This window comes from Macrobrachium rosenbergii, chromosome 20, assembly GCF_040412425.1.
Source record: "Macrobrachium rosenbergii isolate ZJJX-2024 chromosome 20, ASM4041242v1, whole genome shotgun sequence".
NCBI lineage: Eukaryota > Metazoa > Arthropoda > Malacostraca > Decapoda > Palaemonidae > Macrobrachium > Macrobrachium rosenbergii.
The window spans coordinates 26,512,011-26,532,500 of record NC_089760.1 but is presented as its reverse complement, the minus strand read 5'-3'; the positions used below and the strand labels follow the sequence as shown (position 1 = coordinate 26,532,500).

At 34.5% G+C, this 20,490-nt stretch overlaps 1 protein-coding gene across 1 annotated transcript in view; it reads left to right on the top strand.

The window, feature by feature from the left end:
- LOC136849163 (uncharacterized) overlaps window positions 1–19,791 on the top strand; it is a 41,440-nt gene extending 21,649 nt beyond the window's left edge. Inside the window, exons 3-7 of the mRNA XM_067122261.1 lie at window positions 11,735–11,783; window positions 14,745–14,824; window positions 15,269–15,334; window positions 17,558–17,785; window positions 19,327–19,791. Of these exons, the coding sequence (XP_066978362.1) occupies window positions 11,735–11,783; window positions 14,745–14,824; window positions 15,269–15,334; window positions 17,558–17,785; window positions 19,327–19,427 (524 nt within the window). The 3' untranslated portion in view covers window positions 19,428–19,791. The remainder of the gene's footprint in view (window positions 1–11,734; window positions 11,784–14,744; window positions 14,825–15,268; window positions 15,335–17,557; window positions 17,786–19,326) is intronic.
- Window positions 19,792–20,490: the final 699 nt, after the last annotated feature.

The window sequence follows — 20,490 nt, the reverse complement described above, 5'->3', positions numbered from 1 at the left end:
GACCAATACCTTCCTTGGAGTCTTGTAAACACTACAAGTATTATATCTCTTTTAATTCTCTACCTCTCCTCTGCCCTACACATTATTACTCTTTGTATTTCCCTTTCTTGTAACCATCTCCTTTCACTTTGTCTCACAGAGAGCGTAAACATGCAGTTTTCTCTCTTTTATGAATCAGTTAACAAACATGTCATTTTTTCTGACCTACTTTCACGTACTTTAAAGGCATAATGCTTTGTATTTATATTTTTATTATTAACAATTTTCACTTCTTGATTTCATTCGCAGTAACAGTACGGGGTGTGGGGCTGCAAACACAACGCCCTACATTTTAGCACTGTGGGGGAATCCTCGGTATAATAGCTGACGTTACATACGATTTTGCTGTTTCCCTTAAGACTTAGAAGCTTATCGTGACCTAGAGATGATTTCCTTCCCCAATAGTAGTTTACAACACTCCACTAGCTGTTCCTTGTCCTTGGAATATACTGCATTAGAACTCCAAGGCAATGTCACTTTCAGAGCAACGGTGTCAAGAATGTACTGCGTCATATGACAGCAAGTTTATCCAGTGACGGTTGTGTGTGTGTGTGTGTGTGTGAGTGTTTTCTTGAGCTACTTCATATTAGGGAATATGAATTAACAGTAACAAGCATCACAGTGTCAGAAACTTGTACACATACTTATATTTCTACACATTGTTTGCATGAGGTTAAACACACACATGCTCGTGCATCTTTAATCGGGTACTTACAATTATTTTCAAGCTTAATATGCTGTAATATTTTGGCGCATTATCTTTCATCATTACGCTGATACATACAGTGTCAAAAACTTGTTACATCAGCATAAATATTTTGTTCCCTAATCAGTCTCAAATACGGCCTTAATAAGATGTCAGTTTCGGAATGCTATCTCGTTTTCAATTATTATGTCACTGATAATGATTTGTAGTTTAATTACAGCTTCAACTTCATAGTTCTAATTAGGTCGATCACAACAGCGTCACCTGTCACAGATAGATTAACATTAAATCATTATCCCTTCAGAATTAGTTTAATGCATGGCGTTGTGCTTTTATAGTTGTAATAAGCTAGTTATTTGACAAAATGAAGGAAAATAATTTTGCGTATTATGGTCATGACAAATACACAGTAGGAAATAATGAACTCATTGCAAAGAAACAGTAACTGTGCTATTACTAGAAGCACAGCTATTGTAACCTTTGCTGGAATGCAAACTTCTGTAACACGTGCACATACTCAAGCAAAGCCTTCAGAGCGCTCATGAAAGCGCACATAACACAATTTTTTTTTATTCTTGAATGTCTATAGGCATTTCTCTCCAGCTGTAAATTAATCCTCCTTTTCTAAATCTGACTTTAAAACGTTTTACAAACATCTTGCTACACCACTAATAATACCTAAAATTTTCGTGTCTCCTAAACTTGTATTTCCTACTACCAAATTCAGAATCCTGAACATTTTCATAAATTACTGCTATCTACTTAAGGAAGTCGAGGTTTTATCCCATTAAATATAAATAAATGACATATTTCAAGGTATTCCGCTTGTCGCTCGTGAATTACAGTATACCTCTTTTGAAGTGCTGAAAGTATTTATTGTAAATATTCTTTGTAATGTGTGTTGCTGAGTTTCCCATTTCATTACTGAATACGGAAAAATTCCCCAGTTTTACCCAGGCGCTTTTCAAAAATGACAGAATATTAAGTTTAGCAATTTTCGAGTCATTTTGTTCAAATCCTATCGGTAGAAGCGATCCCATCGGAAATCGAACATACTCAGGTGTATGTGGAAAGATAGCTGTTATTCGGATAGGAATAAGTACACTAATGAAAAGCAGAAGGGTGGCAATCACGGAGTTTGTTTTTCACCCTTAGCATTTAATGATCAGATAGAGTTCTTACTAGTTTATTATTTGTAATTATTACTCTCTCTCTCTCTCTCTCTCTCTCTCTCTCTCTCTCTCTCTCTCTCTCTCTCTCTCTCTCTCTCTCTGTATCCCCAGCCCTGAAATCGTATCTCCTAAATGAAATTAGTCCAGATCCTATTAATTCGTTATTAAACTCACATTTTAATTATTCGTGTATTACTAACTTGGAATAATGTGATGTTACCAAAAATTGTCTCTGACATTAGAGTGGCAATTTGTGAAATATGTTGAGAAAATAATCACATAGCAGTAATAATTTCTAAAAAAATTACATACAGAAAAAGATCTATATTAGCAAATAGATAGTCCGATAACGCTGTAATTGAGAAACATATTACATACCACAAGTGATTGCCAAAAGAATTTAAGCTGCAGAGAAATATCTAAACCAACAGATAGATAGTTGGGCAGCGATGATTATTATAAGTAAAAAAAAAAAAGATCAAATTATAAGGGGGAACTATAATGATTTTTCGTCCCCTCCCTTCAGTCTTCCTTCCGCGACCGGAGGAGGGGACAGCATTTAGGGAGGCGGGTCATTCCGCGGTGATCTGTGGCCATAATGAGCGTGTATCATTCGGGGGCATAATTAAGCCCGGGGTGAGTGGGGTTAATTCCTGGTTGAATTATAATTGCCCAGAACTTTTGGCATAACATATGCCATGAAAAAACTAGACTGTGGTTTGAAGTGCATCGTGAATATCAGGAGACCGTGAGGCAAATGCGTTATCAATAAAGCTCTAGTTTATATTAAACCCCTGATTAAGTGCGAGGGGATGAGGGGACGAATTCAATTTAGCCGAAATTGTGCTCGGTTTATGACAAACAGGACTGCCGCATTAAAAGCTACCGTTAATTCGTTATTGGAGATAAATACAAGCAATTTTCATGATAATTGCCCGGAATCATGAAAGTTATAGGATTATTGTTTATTTACTTTAAGGGAATAAACAATAATCCTATAAATTTAAGGCAAGCTTCACTCAAAAGGCACAACTTAAAGGGAATAGTTATTTTTTGCCGTCCGACATAATTATACATCAAGTTTTGATGCTTTCCGTTTTTATTGAGATCAATGCATTAACAACACCACGTTTTAGTCTTTGAGTCGTTTGCAACAGATATGTACACACACACACACATATATATATATATGTGTGTGTGTTGTGTGCGACTCATGAAAGATATATATATCGATATATATATGACTCAGAAATATATATATATATATATATATATATATATATATATATATATATATATATATATATATATATATATATATATATATATATATATATATATATATATATATATATATATATATATATATCATTCCAGTGATTTATATTTCCATTATTTTCTTGCAATTTATCATTTTTAGCGGTAATCAGCAGTATTTTGCATCTACAATAAATAGACAACCAATTGCTAATAATTTCCACTACCTTATGAAACATACGAGTTACTGCAACGACAATTTTATTTAAGGATTCTCCAGCATCAATCGCTCCGCTCCACATAACTGCAATGCAGGCTCATCAGGAGCATAGGAATTACAGACGAATCTCATCCAACTACCGGACAGCAAGGGAACGGGCGCGGGGGGAATTGTTATGTCATCCTACCCAAGGCTGAAAGAACACTTTATTAGTCGCCCATCCCTTCCAAATGATTCGCCCTTTCGAACAACCTATTGTACTGTATTCTGATTCGTTCACAGGATTAAAAACGCCATGCTAAACGTTGTTTAGTTCCGCCCGTTTTTCACCTGTCCAAGACCTTTTACTCCAAATATTACGCACAAATAATTCACCTTATCAGCCTCCGCTTTACCTCTGTCAAGGTCAAGAGTCAACAGTCCCTCCATGCTCTCGTAGACATTCCTCTTCTCTTCTTAACCTTTTGCAGGTCTCTTGCTGTCTCCTCTCCTATATCTATTCTTTGGTACACTTTTTAATCTCATCCTACCGTGATTTACTCCCTCATACCCATACGAATCAAACCTATTCATTATGTTATTTTTAACACTAACATCTATTGTTTATCCTCATGGCCTAGGCCTATTTTAACCATCAGACATTATCTTAGGAGCCTTTATTTTCATATGTTTCCTATTATGAACATCTATAAAATGTTTCACCAGTTTCCAGGCACTGTTCAATTTTTCTAGTCAACACTGTTATCTGCAAATATCAGCCATGTCACATTTCCGTGACGCAATACTTTCTAACTCCACAAACTATTATTCATATCTGTAGTGCTTTTACTGACGTCTCTCATCACATCTAGAAAATTATTCAGAGAGAGAGAGAGAGAGAGAGAGAGAGAGAGAGAGAGAGAGAGAGAGAGAGAGAGATAAACATAACATTGTTACATTTAACACGTTAGTCGACAAGGGATATCAACGTAGTTTTATTCAATTTATAACTGAATATACAGCTGCAAAAACAAAGAACAGATTATGAAAAAAAAAATCCGTGTTTTTAGCAAAACTCTCCCCTACAAAAAGAACGCCGCAAAAAATGAACAAAATCATAAAGAATGATAACACACGGCAAATAACAGACGCATAATTTCGAAAACTAAACACAAAAGAATAAAAGAAACAGTGAAACAAATGAGTATAATAATTCACCTCATGCAATAGTATTTGGTCTTAATGGACGTCGTGCCCCAGGTGCAACCTACAAGGACTGCGCAGGGAAGCCAAGGAAGTCATGAATAGCAAATGGTAATAAAAGTGAGACCTAACAACGTCATAAAATATACTCCGGCTATAATTACGAGGAATAAGGCAGATGAAACAGTCGTGGCCGAGGAAAGAAATAGATGAGGTCGTTTCTTTTTATCATCAGCGTGGAATAGGGACGAGAATATTTCATGAAGTAGTCCAGAAGTTCCCGTGTGTTTGTCTTTTTCGTTAGGCTGTCTGGGTCTTTCTCTTTTGGTCTGTCCTTGTGCTTGTTTGTACATCTCACTACCTGTCACTGTTTATGAAACCTGCCACTTCCATTTTTTTGTTTTGTTATTGTTTAATGGCAATGATTTACTTTAATCAAACCAAGACGTACTTGCGACAGTCTTGTCTTTTGTGGCTAATATAATTAATACAATAAAGTACGATAGTAAATGCAAAATCTCTTGTTATTTGAGAACCACAAGTACTCTAACCGATCAATATTTCCTCACCAGTAGATTATAATGTTCTTTCTTGTTGCATATTAAATCAGATTTTTCTCCCAACTTTGTATCTTTCAAAAATCATTAACAGAAAAATCTGGTTCTTCAGATCGGAGGAACTTGATTTAGATAATCTTTTATAGAAATATTTAGTTAATTCTGAATTAGACCACTCAAGCCTGGAACTATACGACTTCATGAAAAGAAATTGTCTACACGATTTCAGATATCTGTCGTTTCAGCAGGAAATTTACTATAGAACTGATTCACAAATAAAAAATAGAATAACTGTTGCTTTATTAATGGCAAATTTTGTATTCATAGACCATCTAGATTTATAGAAAGCGATTTAAATAACAAAATTGTAAAGTATCAAGAGCTTTGTCGTTTTTTACTTACATTTATTTTAGCTTACACTCCTCATATTTCTACAAAAGTATCGCATATCAATAATAATAATAATAATAATAATAATAATAATAATAATAATAATAATAATAATAATAATAATAATAATAATTAAAAAATGCTCACAGTAGCATGAGTCTTAAAATGGAGAAGCAAATCATCAGTTATGTATATGTACACATATTTAAAGATAAATCAACATAGATAGCTCTCGGGAACTTGTTCGGTTCCCCTTTTCAATCTAAAGGGGAACCGAAGAAGTTCCCGAAAGCTATCTATATTGATCTATCTTTAAATATATGTACATATACATAACTGTGGATTTCTTCTCCAATAATAATAATAATAATATAATAATAATAATAATAATAATAATAATAATAATAATAATAATAATAATAATAATAACGTCGAAGAATTTCGAGTTAAAAAAAATCTTCTTTCCTTCAGAACGATTCCAATAGTTTTCATTTCCTGCGATTAATCTTTGTAATCAAAGGCACTCAATGGTAGGGACTATGGAGTATCCTTAACATTGCACCATTTGTGTCTCTCCATTCAACGGGTCACGCTTTGCCACTTAGCGATGCAGAATTGTCTACGTCAGTGGCGATGATGATGGTAATAATGACATTCAAGTATACCTCATATAATGGGATTTTAGAAGCAACTTTATTCGAAAACGTGTATAACTGCATGTATGTACATACGCTCACACACTTTCATGCGCACACACGCACACTTTCTTTGTAAACTTATTGAGTGGTTAATAATTTTTTAGAAGTATTTTGCACAAGAGTTCATCCAAAATCCTGGGGATGTGGTAGTTATGATTATGAAAATTTTTGGAGCCACTCCCTATTCAGGGAAATGGTATCATGTTGGAAAAAAATGTACTGGGAGATTGGGGGCGAAAAGTTCTATGAGTGATGTGTATTTGATCTCAATGAGAAAAAGGGATACTACAGTGAATGAAACTGGAGTTTCAAGGAGTTTTAATTCTTCCAAATCCTTTAGTTCTTCGATGGCAATCTATTACTGCTGACACGGAAAGTAAAACTAACTTGAAAACTGTACAGCGAAGCATTTACAAGCTTTATCTGATGTTTTAATAATGAAATCTTAGAAAACGTAAACCCTTATATAATGCAACGATATTATCATCAAGTTTAAGATAATATACGTAATTAATGCTTCGAAAAATTTTTTCAGATTTTGGCCAATATACCACGTAACTGGTTTACTTATCGGATTTTGAATATTTATTCATTTATTTTGTGTTTTCTTTATTGTAATAATATCTATGAAGCTATGGGTATATGCGTACTTTTGGCATCTGAAACATAACAGATGGAAAAGTTATATGAAGGAAAATTTTCTGTACCTATTTATAGTAATGGAAGAAGTGTCATATGCCAGACTAATGAGATCGAGTCTATTAATTACTAACGGTTATTTATAGAAAATTAATTAATTTTGGGTTCAGCTCCTTACCTAAGTCATTTTAAAGTGTTGCCATTGGAATAGGCTTAGAGGAAACTAACCATATTTCCATGTTTCAGTGTTTAAAAGTCTTTCTAAACACTATGGTCAGTACTATTTTGAAATGTATATGTCGTTTATGCAAATAGTTCTAAATATAGCTATATACGCCCGTGGAGAATATCATTTCTTAATCTTTTGTTCCAAACGGCAGCGAAAAAGCCTCAGCCATACGCTCTAAAAGTATATTCCTTCTCACTTTACCAATAATCCATAAGTCTGACACTTGCCGATGCAAAGATCCCTCCGAGAAACGCCTTGTAACTACACAATGCGATTTCATTTATAAAATGGATGAGGAGTCACCTTCGGAATTCCGATACCCTTCGTGATAATGACATGATCGCTATTGGAAGGAGAATGAAAGGGTTTCGTCTCTACGCTTTTTTTTTACCTTTTCATCACATTTATTCACACACTTTCATTGCGTCCTGTTTGTGATGCCTATTTTCACAGAGAGAGAGAGAGAGAGAGAGAGAGAGAGAGAGAGAGAGAGAGAGAGAGAGAGAGAGAGAGTTAAGTATATATATCTTAGTTTAACCAGACCACTGAGCTGATTAACAGCTCTCCTAGGGCTGGCCCGAAGGATTAGATTTATTTTACGTGGCTAAGAACCAACTGGTTACCTAGCAAGGGGACCTACAGCTTATTGTGGAATCCCAACCACATTATGACGAGAAATGAATTTCTTCACCAGAAATAAACTCCTCTAATTCTTCATTGGCCGGTCGGAGAGTCGAACGCTGGGCCAACAGCGTGCTAGCCGAGAGCTCTACCCACCCCTCCAATGAAGAACAAGAGAGAGAGAGAGAGAGAGAGAGAGAGAGAGAGAGAGAGAGAGAGAGAGAGAGAAATGTGTCTTATAAAACTTATACCTGTCACTATCAACGGCTTAAAAGTTTACAAGTGTCTATGAAATTGTTCAGTATATGCAACTTACGAAGTAACAGGAATGACGCGGAAGTAAGATCTACCTTCCAATGGGTGAGAAGAGGAAGTATGCAGATTAGAGCCCATAAAAGAGAGTTCTTTGGTCAAAGTAGAGCGAAGAAGTACTCGAGCTTCTACGTCAGTTTGAGAGCTTTTCAGAAATTTACTCAACAGCTGTTCTATGAGGAATCAGAACATCACGGAGAATATCATACAAAATTGAAGTCCTTTACTTTGGGGAAGCTAAAAAGAGATCTCTTGCTTTAGTTTTCTCAAACAAAAATGTCTGAATTAAAGATTTTTCTCACAAAAGAGACACTGTCGATGGTATGTCAAATAGGCACACACAATTATTGTGTAAGGAATGATCAAGAGAGAGCGTTTATTATGACTGAAAAGACAAATGCCTTGGACAATTTCCTAAGAAACGCCAAATGCGTTAAAGAAACACCAATGGCACAATATTAAGCATTCCCTAAATCCAAATGATAGATGAAAAAGTCTCAGTCATATGTTCTCAAAAGTATTCTTCTTCTTGATTTACCAATAATCCATAAGTATAACACTTGCCAATGTAAAGATTCCTCCGAGAAACGCCTTGCAACTTCAGAATGGTCTTTCATTTACGAAATGGATGTGAAGTCACCGTCGGAATTCCAGTACACATCTTGATAATATGATCACTTTTGGAAGCAGAATGAAAGGGTTTCGTCTCTACGCTTTTTCTTAACTTTTGATTACATGTATATGCACATGTTACGTCCTTTTTGCCATGCATATTTTCACATAGAATAGACAGAGAGAGAGAGAGAGAGAGAGAGAGAGAGAGAGAGAGAGAGAGAGAGAGAGAGAGGTGTCTTATAAAACCTGTTCCCTTCACTAAAAACTGCTTAAAAGTTTCAGGAAGTGGCATATACTAATCTGAACTTACCAATTTCTATGAAATTGTTCAATAAAAGCAGCCACAGGAGTATTAGGAATGGCTAAAAAAATAAAATCGTCATTCCAACGGGTGAAAAGGGGAAGTAAGTAGAATGGGGCCGATAAAAGGGAGTTCTCTGTCAAAGCAGGACGAAGACGTACCCAAGAGCTTGTAGGTCTCTTTAAGAACTTTTCATAGATTTGCTCAAAGGCTTTTCGATGACGATTAATTAAAAGCAACATCGAGAGGATTTTTAAAAAATTAAATTCCTTGACTTTGGGGAGCTGGAAAAAGTAGTTTGCTACATTAGTTTTTCTCTAATTGAAATATCTGAATTAAAGACTCTTTATGCAATACGTATTGTCAATTATATAAGAAGCACAAACAATTGTTGTTACAATGGTTATCAAGATCTTTGATATATGACGTGAAAAGAAATATCCTTTCGACAATTTTCTACGCAAGATGCCCTATAGAAACAACTGGTACGCCATTAAGTATCCTGTCGTACATGTAGAAGATATATAGATTGTTGACAAAAATATGATGGGTTTATACTGCAGTGTAAGTTTTTCATTACAAAATTCCTCTTCTATGGAAGGCTTAACTAAAGTTATTCATGGTTCACAAGGCTATTTGTAAATCCGAACATTACTTACTGGTCTCAAACAATGTCACTATGGAGTAACCAGGAATAAACTACATACCTTAGAATTATAATGAATTTTTTGTTATATAAGGAAACTTAAAAAAAAAATAACCCATGTACAACATGCGCGTATGTTTTTTTGTTTCCTTGAATTCGATAAGACATGCATAGTTACAGACAGGAGTACTGTTCAAAAATGATTCAACAAGCATGATTAAGTTTATACTGTTGGGCTATATTGCAATAACAGTATCTTTAAAATGATAAATATAAAAACCTTTCGGGTGCTTGGCTAGTGTTTTTTTGGAGTCACTTGTCTCATTCATTTGAATTAGTTGATGACCAAAACTGATTTCTAAAATGGATGAAAAGTTAAGTATACCTTAGTTTTACCAGACCACTGAGTTGATTAACAGCTCTCCTAGGGCCTGGCCCCGAAGGATTAGACTTATTTTACGTGGCTAAGAACCAACTGGTTACCTAGCAACGGGACCTACAGCTTATTGTGGAATCCCAACCACATTATAGCGAGAAATGAATTTCTATCACCAGAAAAAATTCTTCTAATTCTTCATTAGCCGACCGGAGACTCGAACTCGGACCTAGCGGGTGCTAGCCGACAACTCTACCGACTTGTCCAACGAGGAACTAAAATGGAGGATTCATTACTATCTTCAGATTTGGAGTGATTCGTAATTCTTTATAGTTAACAGAAGCGACGCTTTCCACTTACAACTTATATTTAGTAGTCCTAGAAATAACAGTCCATAAAATCACCGAATCATGAGGAACAAACAAAAAGCATCGACGAAAACCAAAGCACGGAGAACATTCTCTTTGACATTACTTCGGATACAAATGAGGCCATAACGGCAAAGTAACCTGAGGAAAGTAATGTGGAAGCACGCAGTAAATATCGCCCTGACTGTTCTTTCCTGTCCAATAACAGTCTGAAACCATTATTGAGAATTTACTTATCATGAGCAGTTTCAACTTCAATGTGTTTTTCCCTTCTTGAGCCTATCTTTTCCAGATTCTTAGAAATAGATTCGTACGTAGACCCTGTTGTGTTTCTGCAGTGAAGCAGCTATTAAAACCGATTGTAAACTGCTTCAGAATAATGTTGAGTTTTTAACAGAACCAATATAAAGCTTATAAGAGAAAGTAGACACCTTTCGTCAAAGAGGAAATATGATAAATGAGGGCACTCTAAACAGATTTAGATTCAAGAAAGGATTACAGAAACGGAAGGTCTCCCAATGACTTCTTCGAATGATGTCATCTGTGTATCATCGAAAGCAAGTTTCCCATGATAAGGATGGTTGTAATCACAACCTTGATGGTTTTACCTACGTACTAAATTTAGGAACATTAAAAAAATTACCTTGCTTTCTTCTTTAGATTAATCCACTGGGGGCATGGAATACGGGAGAAAATTCAGGTTCCAATGTAGTGGGCTGATGCGAAGAGTCATCAGAGTGTGCCTTAGAACGGCTTGGCAATAGACCTCAAGATTTTTGACACCTGCGGAATATAAAATAAGACGTGTTATACAACATACGAGTTTTGACTATCAATGCATATATATATTTTTTGGTGAATCTCCATCTGCCAAGGTGATAAAACAGTAATATGATAGTGACATTGGAGTTTTATCATTAAAGACCTTAAAAATGCTTTGGCCACACAATCAGTTATTTACTGCTACACATAATAAGTTTATTTAAGATGGCCTTTCCTTTTCATGTGCATTTGTTAAGAAAGTGTATATGACGCATTCACTCAATTAAACCTTATGAACAAGAGTATATCTTCTGATATGAAATTTAATTTCACCAGGATAATTTATTTTTTCTATTTGAAATCTAGGATTGACAAAATCTTCCTGATATACTAAGGGGTATTTTTTTAAAACTATTTTTCTGTTTTTATATATATCTTTGTGGACGGTTCTGGATGGTATATTTACATTTATAGATACAACAGTAACGATAGCTTATAATCATGGGAGTAAATATTTTAAAATTCACATTCGGTCTACACAATGTCTTCCTAAATTGCGGTGAAAAATATTGTCATTTTTTTTTATTTATAAAAGTACTAAATTTGTCACAGTCTAAAAATACATTTGTTTATTTCTTTCCCAGATGATCTCTACGACCCTGATTCGTACATCCACGTCTACAACACTACAAGGTAAGCGTTTATTGAAATTTATTTGTGTACATTCAATGGCTCACTTGCGTTACGTTCCCTGAAAATTATTCACTCGCTTAATGCAATACTTCGGCAAAAATCTTGTTCAAGTGGCTCTCGGTGAACAAAAACTAAAGCACATAACTCTTAAGAAATCCAATCTACTCTTATTCCACTCCAAACGGTGACTAACGAACGGGATGAACTATTGATTCGTAAGGACTTTTGACACTTCTGGCTAACTGAACGCGGCCTTTTATCAAGAGGCCGGTTCATAAATCTTTCCACTCGGAGTGCCTCGTTGCATTAATGAACGCTGCGATAACTGTGTGGAATGCCAAAATGGAACGCGATGTTTGCTGATGCTGAAATTTCTTACTGCACGTTGCTCATAGATCTACCAACATGCAGATTTAAAATAAATTGCACGAATGGTGGGAAAAAATCAAAGGAGGGGAAATATACATCCATCGCACTCCAACATTTCCATCATGAAATTCCTGAACTTCAGTTTATTGCGTCTATGTAAGGTTATTTGAAAGAAAAAATTATTATATTTCCCAGTCTTCGAATAATTAATTTATGATGAAATCACATGAACACTTGAAAAAGTAAACATGTATCTCAAGCACTATGCTAAAACGGTTATTGAATTTATCGTGATACGATGATAATTCCCTCTCTTAATTCTAGATTCAACTTATTTCATATAAATGCATTTATTCAGAGAACAACAAAATAAGATCTTTTTTGTCAATTATTAGGTCTAGAGAGAAAATTTTATTGGGAGACCATTTCCTGTTTACCCTCGTATTGCTGGTGACTGTTAGACAAAAATATCAAAGATAGGTATCATGTTCGGTTTAGACTAAATTTCTTTCAACGACTTCTAACGGTTACATTAGAGTTAGACGGAACTTTTAAATCCTGCGGTTTTACTAAAATGAAGTAACTAATTTTGCACGAAGTATGAGGATTCCGGGGGAGACATTAAAGTGACAGTAACCTTAACTTAATAGAGTGGCAGGGAGTTTGGTTGGGAGATTTAATTATGACTTTGTTTTTTAATTAATTGTGCCTTGTTACGCTCCATGGCCCGACTATTCCAGGATTCACTTTTTTTCCCTTAACCTGCTATCAATATTTACATATACTTTCAAGTACCCATACAAATTAGTGGCCTCTGTTCTCCCATCACCTGTAACGACTAACTACTACCACTAATAACATCTGATTTCGAACTTTCATCCCCCGGAAATTTTTTTAAAATTCTCTCCCTAGTTTATGCTGCTTTTCTTCATTGTCATTAATCAATACTGTTGTCATTTGCAAATATCAGCCATTGGCAATTTCATATCTCAAAAGGAAATATAGTACGTGGTCCTGACACATTCAGGGTAATCGAATCCTATTTCTACCATCATTTTGCATATTCAAGCATAACCAGAAGCATGAGAAGAAAGTATCATATGTTCACACTTACACACACACACACACACACACACACACACACACACACACACACATATATATATATATATATATATATATATATATATATATATATATATATATATATATATATATATATATATATATATATATATATATATATATACATATATATATAAAAACCAGATATAGGAAAAAATATGCGAATTCCTTTAAATGAGGTCCCTTAAACGGAACGCTGCTTAATAAACTTGTAAAAGGGCCTCCTCGCAACTGGCTGGATTCCCAGGGCATAAAACCACTGCATATTCATAAATTCAAATCGTTTCCCAAAACCGATTAGACCAGTAATCTGTTGCCAATGTATTAATTCTAGACCATTGGCGGTGATCATCAGATCTCTTGTGCAGCCTAGGCGCGACCTCATTCCTAATCCCGACACTCTGTCTAGTGTTCATGAAGATAACTGAGAGAGTTTTATTGTTTTTAGTGCAGATATAATTGATTAGGATGCCTGAGATTCCGAGTGTACAAATTTCCTGATGCTTCTGTAATTTCTAGGAAGCTCTTATATAAAACTTCATTTTTGTTGTGTTTTTATCAAGTATTTTGCTTTCTTGGTCGTAGCTAGTGTCGTTTTGTTATAGTGAACTACATTTTCATGAATAAAACAGCATATAGGTATTAACACTTGAAGCCAAAACTTGATTGTTATAATACAAAAGGCATCATGGTTTCCAACAGTACTATCAATAGATATAATAGACCTTACTGTACCCTCCCTAATGCAGTTTCCTTATTAGTTATTAGAGTCCATATATCTTGTACTAAATGTCAAAAGAGTGTTCGAGAGTCTTGTGGTATTACTGACTCAAAATGCAAGGTCAAGAAATGTCAATATATAAACGCGGGTCAACAACACGTGAGGGTGGCAGTTCACACGCTAAGGCTTCAACTTAGTTCAAATTCACGGAGAAGAGAAGGATCTCGTGACCTTTTTGAGGGAATGTGTAGAAAAGGTCATGCAAACTTATCCAGGATACACTGAGCCGTTTTTGCTCCTTATCTATTTTAGATATATAAATCTAGTAATATATATATATATATATATATATATATATATATATATATATATATATATAATTTTACATATAATGTGTATATATGTAATTACATATATATAATTATATGTGTATATATGTATAATATATATATATATATATATATATATATATATATATATATATATATATATATATATAAAGTATATGTATATATATATATATATATATATATATATATATATATATATATATATATATATATAATGTGTGTGTGCATGTATGTATATATTAAAAATTATTTTTCGAGGTTACCTAAGTTATCTTTGATTAAATAACGAAAAATTTTGTTCTCTTCGGGAAGATGAACAAGTATATTTACTTCTCTTTCACGAAACAGATTATGAAAATTTAAAATTTTTATTTTTATTCTCCCATCTTCGCACAGTTGCCTGAATGGGTTCCCCAGCGAGGTATCATCGTGCACATGCATGCCATGCTGGGAAGGACGCTACTGCCAGATGTACAGTAAGTAGCAATTTTTAATGTTTTGACATAAATTTATAATTCTTTTTTTAGGACATAAACACTGATACACACATACAATATATATAATATATATATGTGTTTATGCATGTATGAATGTATATATATGCATTATATTAATAATTGTGCATTTATCGTTTAAGTAAATTATGTGATTTTGATACACTTTGTATGCTTCCAAATGATTTAGGAAAATACGTGGATTTGAGTCTTTTAATACTGATAACGCTAATGACACCATCATGTGGAATATTTCCCATAGCTTCTTTCTTTTGGAAAGCAGACATCATTGCTGTCCTCTCTCTCTCTCTCTCTCTCTCTCTCTCTCTCTCTCTCTCTCTCTCTCTCTCTCTCTCTCTCTCCAATGCAGTCTTTTCCTCTACTGGCGTTTGCAATTTAATAATGAGTTTTCATTTTTTCTTCCAGGAGATCATTACCCTCCCAGATTCCTTCTTCATAAAGCTACAATTGTCGTCCCTGAGAACATTACTGGTACGTAATAATATAATGCTTCTCTTTAATTATGATAATATTCTCATTTGTAGTCATATAAAAGTCATGTAGTGAATGTAAGATGATATATGTTTTACATCACTGTTATTAACGGTTACATCACGCAACACTACGACAGTAATTAAGATGGCTGATAAGAAATACGTTTCCGTTCTGATTATAATTATAACAGCGTCTTCCATGTCATTCTTTTTATCATTGTTTTTGCAGTATTTGATAGCTTCGTCAGCAATTATTATGAACTTGAGGTGCACTGCCGTCTTATCCATTAAGGGTTTTCTCCTGATAACCTTTAAAGAATTTTTCTTATGATGGAATAATACGGTTTTCAAATTCAATACTATTATCCTGATGTTCAAGGAGCGTTTCTTTTATAAATAAGCAGAAATAGAATAACTGTTACCTGTGTCTAAATATTTCGTAACAGCGTGTTTTTGCGTGTGCATTTTGTGCCTCCTTAATCTACACTTCTAAGTGCGTCTCGAGAGCTTTGAAGTGTGCTCTTGTCTCGGTAAAAATTTTTGTCCCAATTACGTTTCGGCGTCCTGTTGTTTTGCTCTTTCCCTACATAACAACTAACGTAGCTGATATATATATATATATATATATATATATATATATATATATATATATATATATATATATATATATATATATATATATAATGTGTGTGTTACAGGGAATATGTGAAATTGGGGTTTCACGAAATCCCTAGGGGATATGTGAAACGACCAATTCGCTTAGGAATATTTGATCCCTGAGGGCTAGTACTAAACACGGCGAAACAGTGCTTCATCTACATTGTTTCGCCGTTCAGCTTGTCACTAGCCCCTGTGGAGTCAAATGTGTTTCGCTGTGTTTAGGACTAACCCCTGGGGGATCAAATGCATTTAGGGAGTTTTGATACTCCAGGAGCTAGTACTAAACACGGCAAATCAGTGTAGATGAATCACTGTTTTGCCGTGTTTAGTACTAGCCCTCAGGGATCAAATGTTCCTAAGCCAATTGGTCATTTCACATATTCCCTAGGGATGTAATGAAATCCCTGATTTCACATATTCCCTGTAACATACACACACATTATATATATATATAATATATATTTAATAGCTTTGATTACCATTGCTTTGTCATAAATGGATTTTATAAATAAAGATTAGCAATTTCGAATGAAAGACCTTAAGACGTTATTGTCTTCTCATTTCAATAAATGTAGAATAAGAATATAAAAATATCTTCAAGTAAGATAAATTCCTGAAAGTGAACCATTCACAAACCCTTTATTCTAAAAGCTTAAGAGACGAAGAAATGTCCACAGTGACATATCATATGTCATGTCAACCTTTTAATAACCATACCAAAGATGTGAATATCGAGATGTCTGTAATCTATCTACTCACTCCATTTATTTTTCCTTAACCCGTTGGTACCACACACTTTAGAATTATTGTGGCTGAGCTGGTGTGGTACAGGAGTTAACTTTTAACAGTTACAAATGGACAATAATAATTCCGAGAATTCTATATTATGTAGTCAAGGCGCACCATCTAGAGAACTATTTTCCATTTACATCTAAGGACACGATTACAGAAGCCAACATAAAAATAACTGTGACAAAGAGAAACAAACCAGTCCGTCACAGTGAATAGAGGAAAGGAGCTTGAAAACTACCAAAAAACGTGTAACACTTGGCCTTTTAATGACTGGACTCTGAGGTACTCGCCAGTCGAGTGTCGCCACACTGGAGACTTGAGATTACGTTTCATTGCTGAGTACAGAGATAAGGAGGGTAATTTCCTCCCATTTAGAATTCTTGGAACAGATGTTGTTTTCAAGTCAAGTGACACTTTTAGGCCTGCGTGATAAGTCTAGTATTCTTCACGAGATGTAATTACTTTTTTTTGTCTCAAGTATGTAGTGGTTTCAGGCACGTATGAACTGTATGAATGTTATTAAATGAGAAAATCATTGGTCATACACATCTTATTGACTCTTCTCTTTACACAGACCTAGTGAATTTTATAGAACAAGTTTTTTTTTTTTTATCCCAAATTCAAAATAAAGGCTTGCAATGCAAACCACATCTAAAAATGATAGAAAATCGAAAACTTTCAACTCCATTAAATGAATTCTTTTTCATTTATATAGACTGGTCATCATTAAAGTCACTAACTATAAAGCTACTTCATTTCCTTCTTCAAGGACCAGTTTACCGGTCATGGGCTACTGACGGAGACCTGGGTCTGACATGCCCCTTGAGCCCAGGAGAGGCAGCTCGATGCCCCTGTGCATCTGTGACGTATCAGCTCTTTGCTGCCCCAGGGAACCATAACTTTTGGCTCCACCAGTCTACCGGGGTGTTGTCCCGAAACACCAGTGGACCAGCGCTTGTACCGGGACACACACACACCTACAAGATCATGGTGCAGAGTGAGTATCTTTTGGTTTTCCATTTTGTGGATTAATTCAACAAAATAGAAAGTTAATTTTTTTTAAGAATTACCAGCTGTAGATGTTAACGATTGTAAAATTATATACGGATTACATAAATGCGGTTTTATATACGCAAAACATTTCCTTTTGTAAATCCTACAGACTTTCCTATACGTCTTATTTTATAATTCGAGTACCATTCGTAGAATAAAGCATTCATTAAAATATGAAAATGGGGATAGTGATAAAATAATAATGAGCAGATTACTGTAATACACACACACATATAAGTTGTATGTGTGTATGTATACATACCTACACACACACAGACACACACACATATATATATATATATATATATATATATATATATATATATATATATATATATATATATACGTGTGTGTGTGCGTGTTATGGAAAGAACAAAGGTAGTTCAAAATTCGTGAGATAGTAGGTAGAACTGGAAAGTTATTACTTAGATCCCTGTTGATATGAGTAAGTAAAAACAGATGAGTGGATGCTTTGAAGGAGATGCAGAAAAAAATAATAAATTGCTATATATCTTGAAGGGTAAATCTTACATTTGACGACTTATCGGAGATTAAATCATAGGAACGATGTTACTTATCTCTCAAGAGCTGAACATAAAAAGGATATTAAGAAGCAGACAGTAAATTTAATCAGAGACCCATTTTAATTATGAAACTAAAATAGACTAAATTATATATAAATAGGAGAAAACTGTTGTAACACATGGATCTTAGTTTGTTTACTAACAAAGCTAAAACAAGGCATAACTTTAACCATTAAAGGAGGATGTGACAATATGTACATAGCTGATTCAGAGGTGAACCAAATTATAGCAATAATGTTCGGTCTTGTAAATTAAAGGGAATATGTCGATTGATGACAAGTAGCTAAGGGGTAAGGGAATGGAATAAGGCATCGAATTCTGGGGGGAATTTCATTTAAATTTTAATTATTATCTTCGGGGTACGTGGGAGAGACTGGTTATTTTTCTTTTTTAATTGTTGTTAAAGTAAAATACAAAGAGTTCCGACCCTAGAAAATTATTTCTGTTGATTGTTGAATGCTGATAACAATATAAAGCCAAGCCTCAGTGACTGGAGGACTGAAGAAATTTAGTGTTGAAGAAAACAAGTAAAAAATGTGCCAAAGTTCCTTCGGCGCAATCGAGTTTTCTGTACAGCATATAATGCTGTATGAGCCGCGGCCCATGAAACTTTCAGCCACGGCCCGGTGGTGGCCTGTCCTATAGCGTTGCCAGACGCACGATCATGGCTAACTTTAACCTTACATAAAATAAAAACTACTGTCGCTAGAGGGCTGAATTTTGGTATGTTTGATGACTGGTGGGTGGATGACCAACATACCTATTTGCAGCCTTCTAACCTCAATAGTTTTTAAGATCTGAGGGCGGACAGAAAAAGTGCGGACGGACAGACCAATCCATCTCAATAGTTTTCTTTTACAGAAAACTAAAAGCTAAAATAAATCTTTTATTCTTGTCGCAGGTCTTCCCAAGAGAGAACGCGTCGAGGACCTTCAGTATGACATCTTGGACCTCAAAGTTTACATCAGCCCCGATTTCGTCACAATCATCCCGCCCACCTGACTAATGGACGACCTCAATAACCAATACAGCCCCAATGGCTTAATTTGAGGTCGTCAAATGCAACACAATATCAAAGTTTCTCCTTCTGAGTGGATTCCAAAGAGGACTCTCACACGCAAAGGCTGTTTTACCCGATGACTAGTGAGATGATGTGGAAAATACCAAGGTTAATCAATGTCATGAAAATGTTGTATTGTACTTTGTACAAAGCTTGCGATATTTTGTTTAAGGAACAAATAACAAGTATAGTCTTCAAAAGTTCGAAAACAGGTTTTCTTTTAATATAAATTCGCAATGAGCATCCTTGAATGAATAAAGAAGTTTCTTATTATTTCAAAATTGTTGAAGTGCAAAAAAATAAAAACAATAGCTTTCTTTCATTTTACGTTAGCATGTATGTTTATTTATTAATATATATCTTTTTTTGCTCAAATCAAAGGGCAGGATATTCCAGTGCGAACCAGCGAGGACATCCTATTTACTTCGTGTATATTTATGCGATGCCTGGTTCAGTATACCAGTCACTATTTTCGATTTCATCATAAAATATCTTAAATATGAAATATCTTTTTTCCACTCACATACTAAGAATATTTAAGAAATTATTTTGAATTTGAACAGCATTATTTAAAAAATATCACAATTATACATAAGATTTTTGAAATTAGTAGTAATTTCCATGTCATTTACACAAAGATCTCTTTATTTTCCCGTGAAAGGATATGCTCTTCCTCACAAGGAATTTAGGACATTTGAAAAGAAGGACCTTCTGACTCCATTTGTTTTTGTTCTTCTAATTTCATTTTCATTAAAAAAAACATTTTTTTTTTTTTAGATTTTTTACCAAAACTGACCAACTTGAAATTCAGATATACAAATACCCTGGAAACAGTCAATATCAAATTTTATTGGCACTAGATTTAACAAAACTTGACAAAATGTTGCTTGTACGTACAACGGAGTGTCTGAGTGTCTTTCCCCTTTATAATGTGTATGGTATATCATCCATAGTGTTTGTATACACAAATTAATGCTCTCTAGACGCATGAACGTGCGCAAGTGC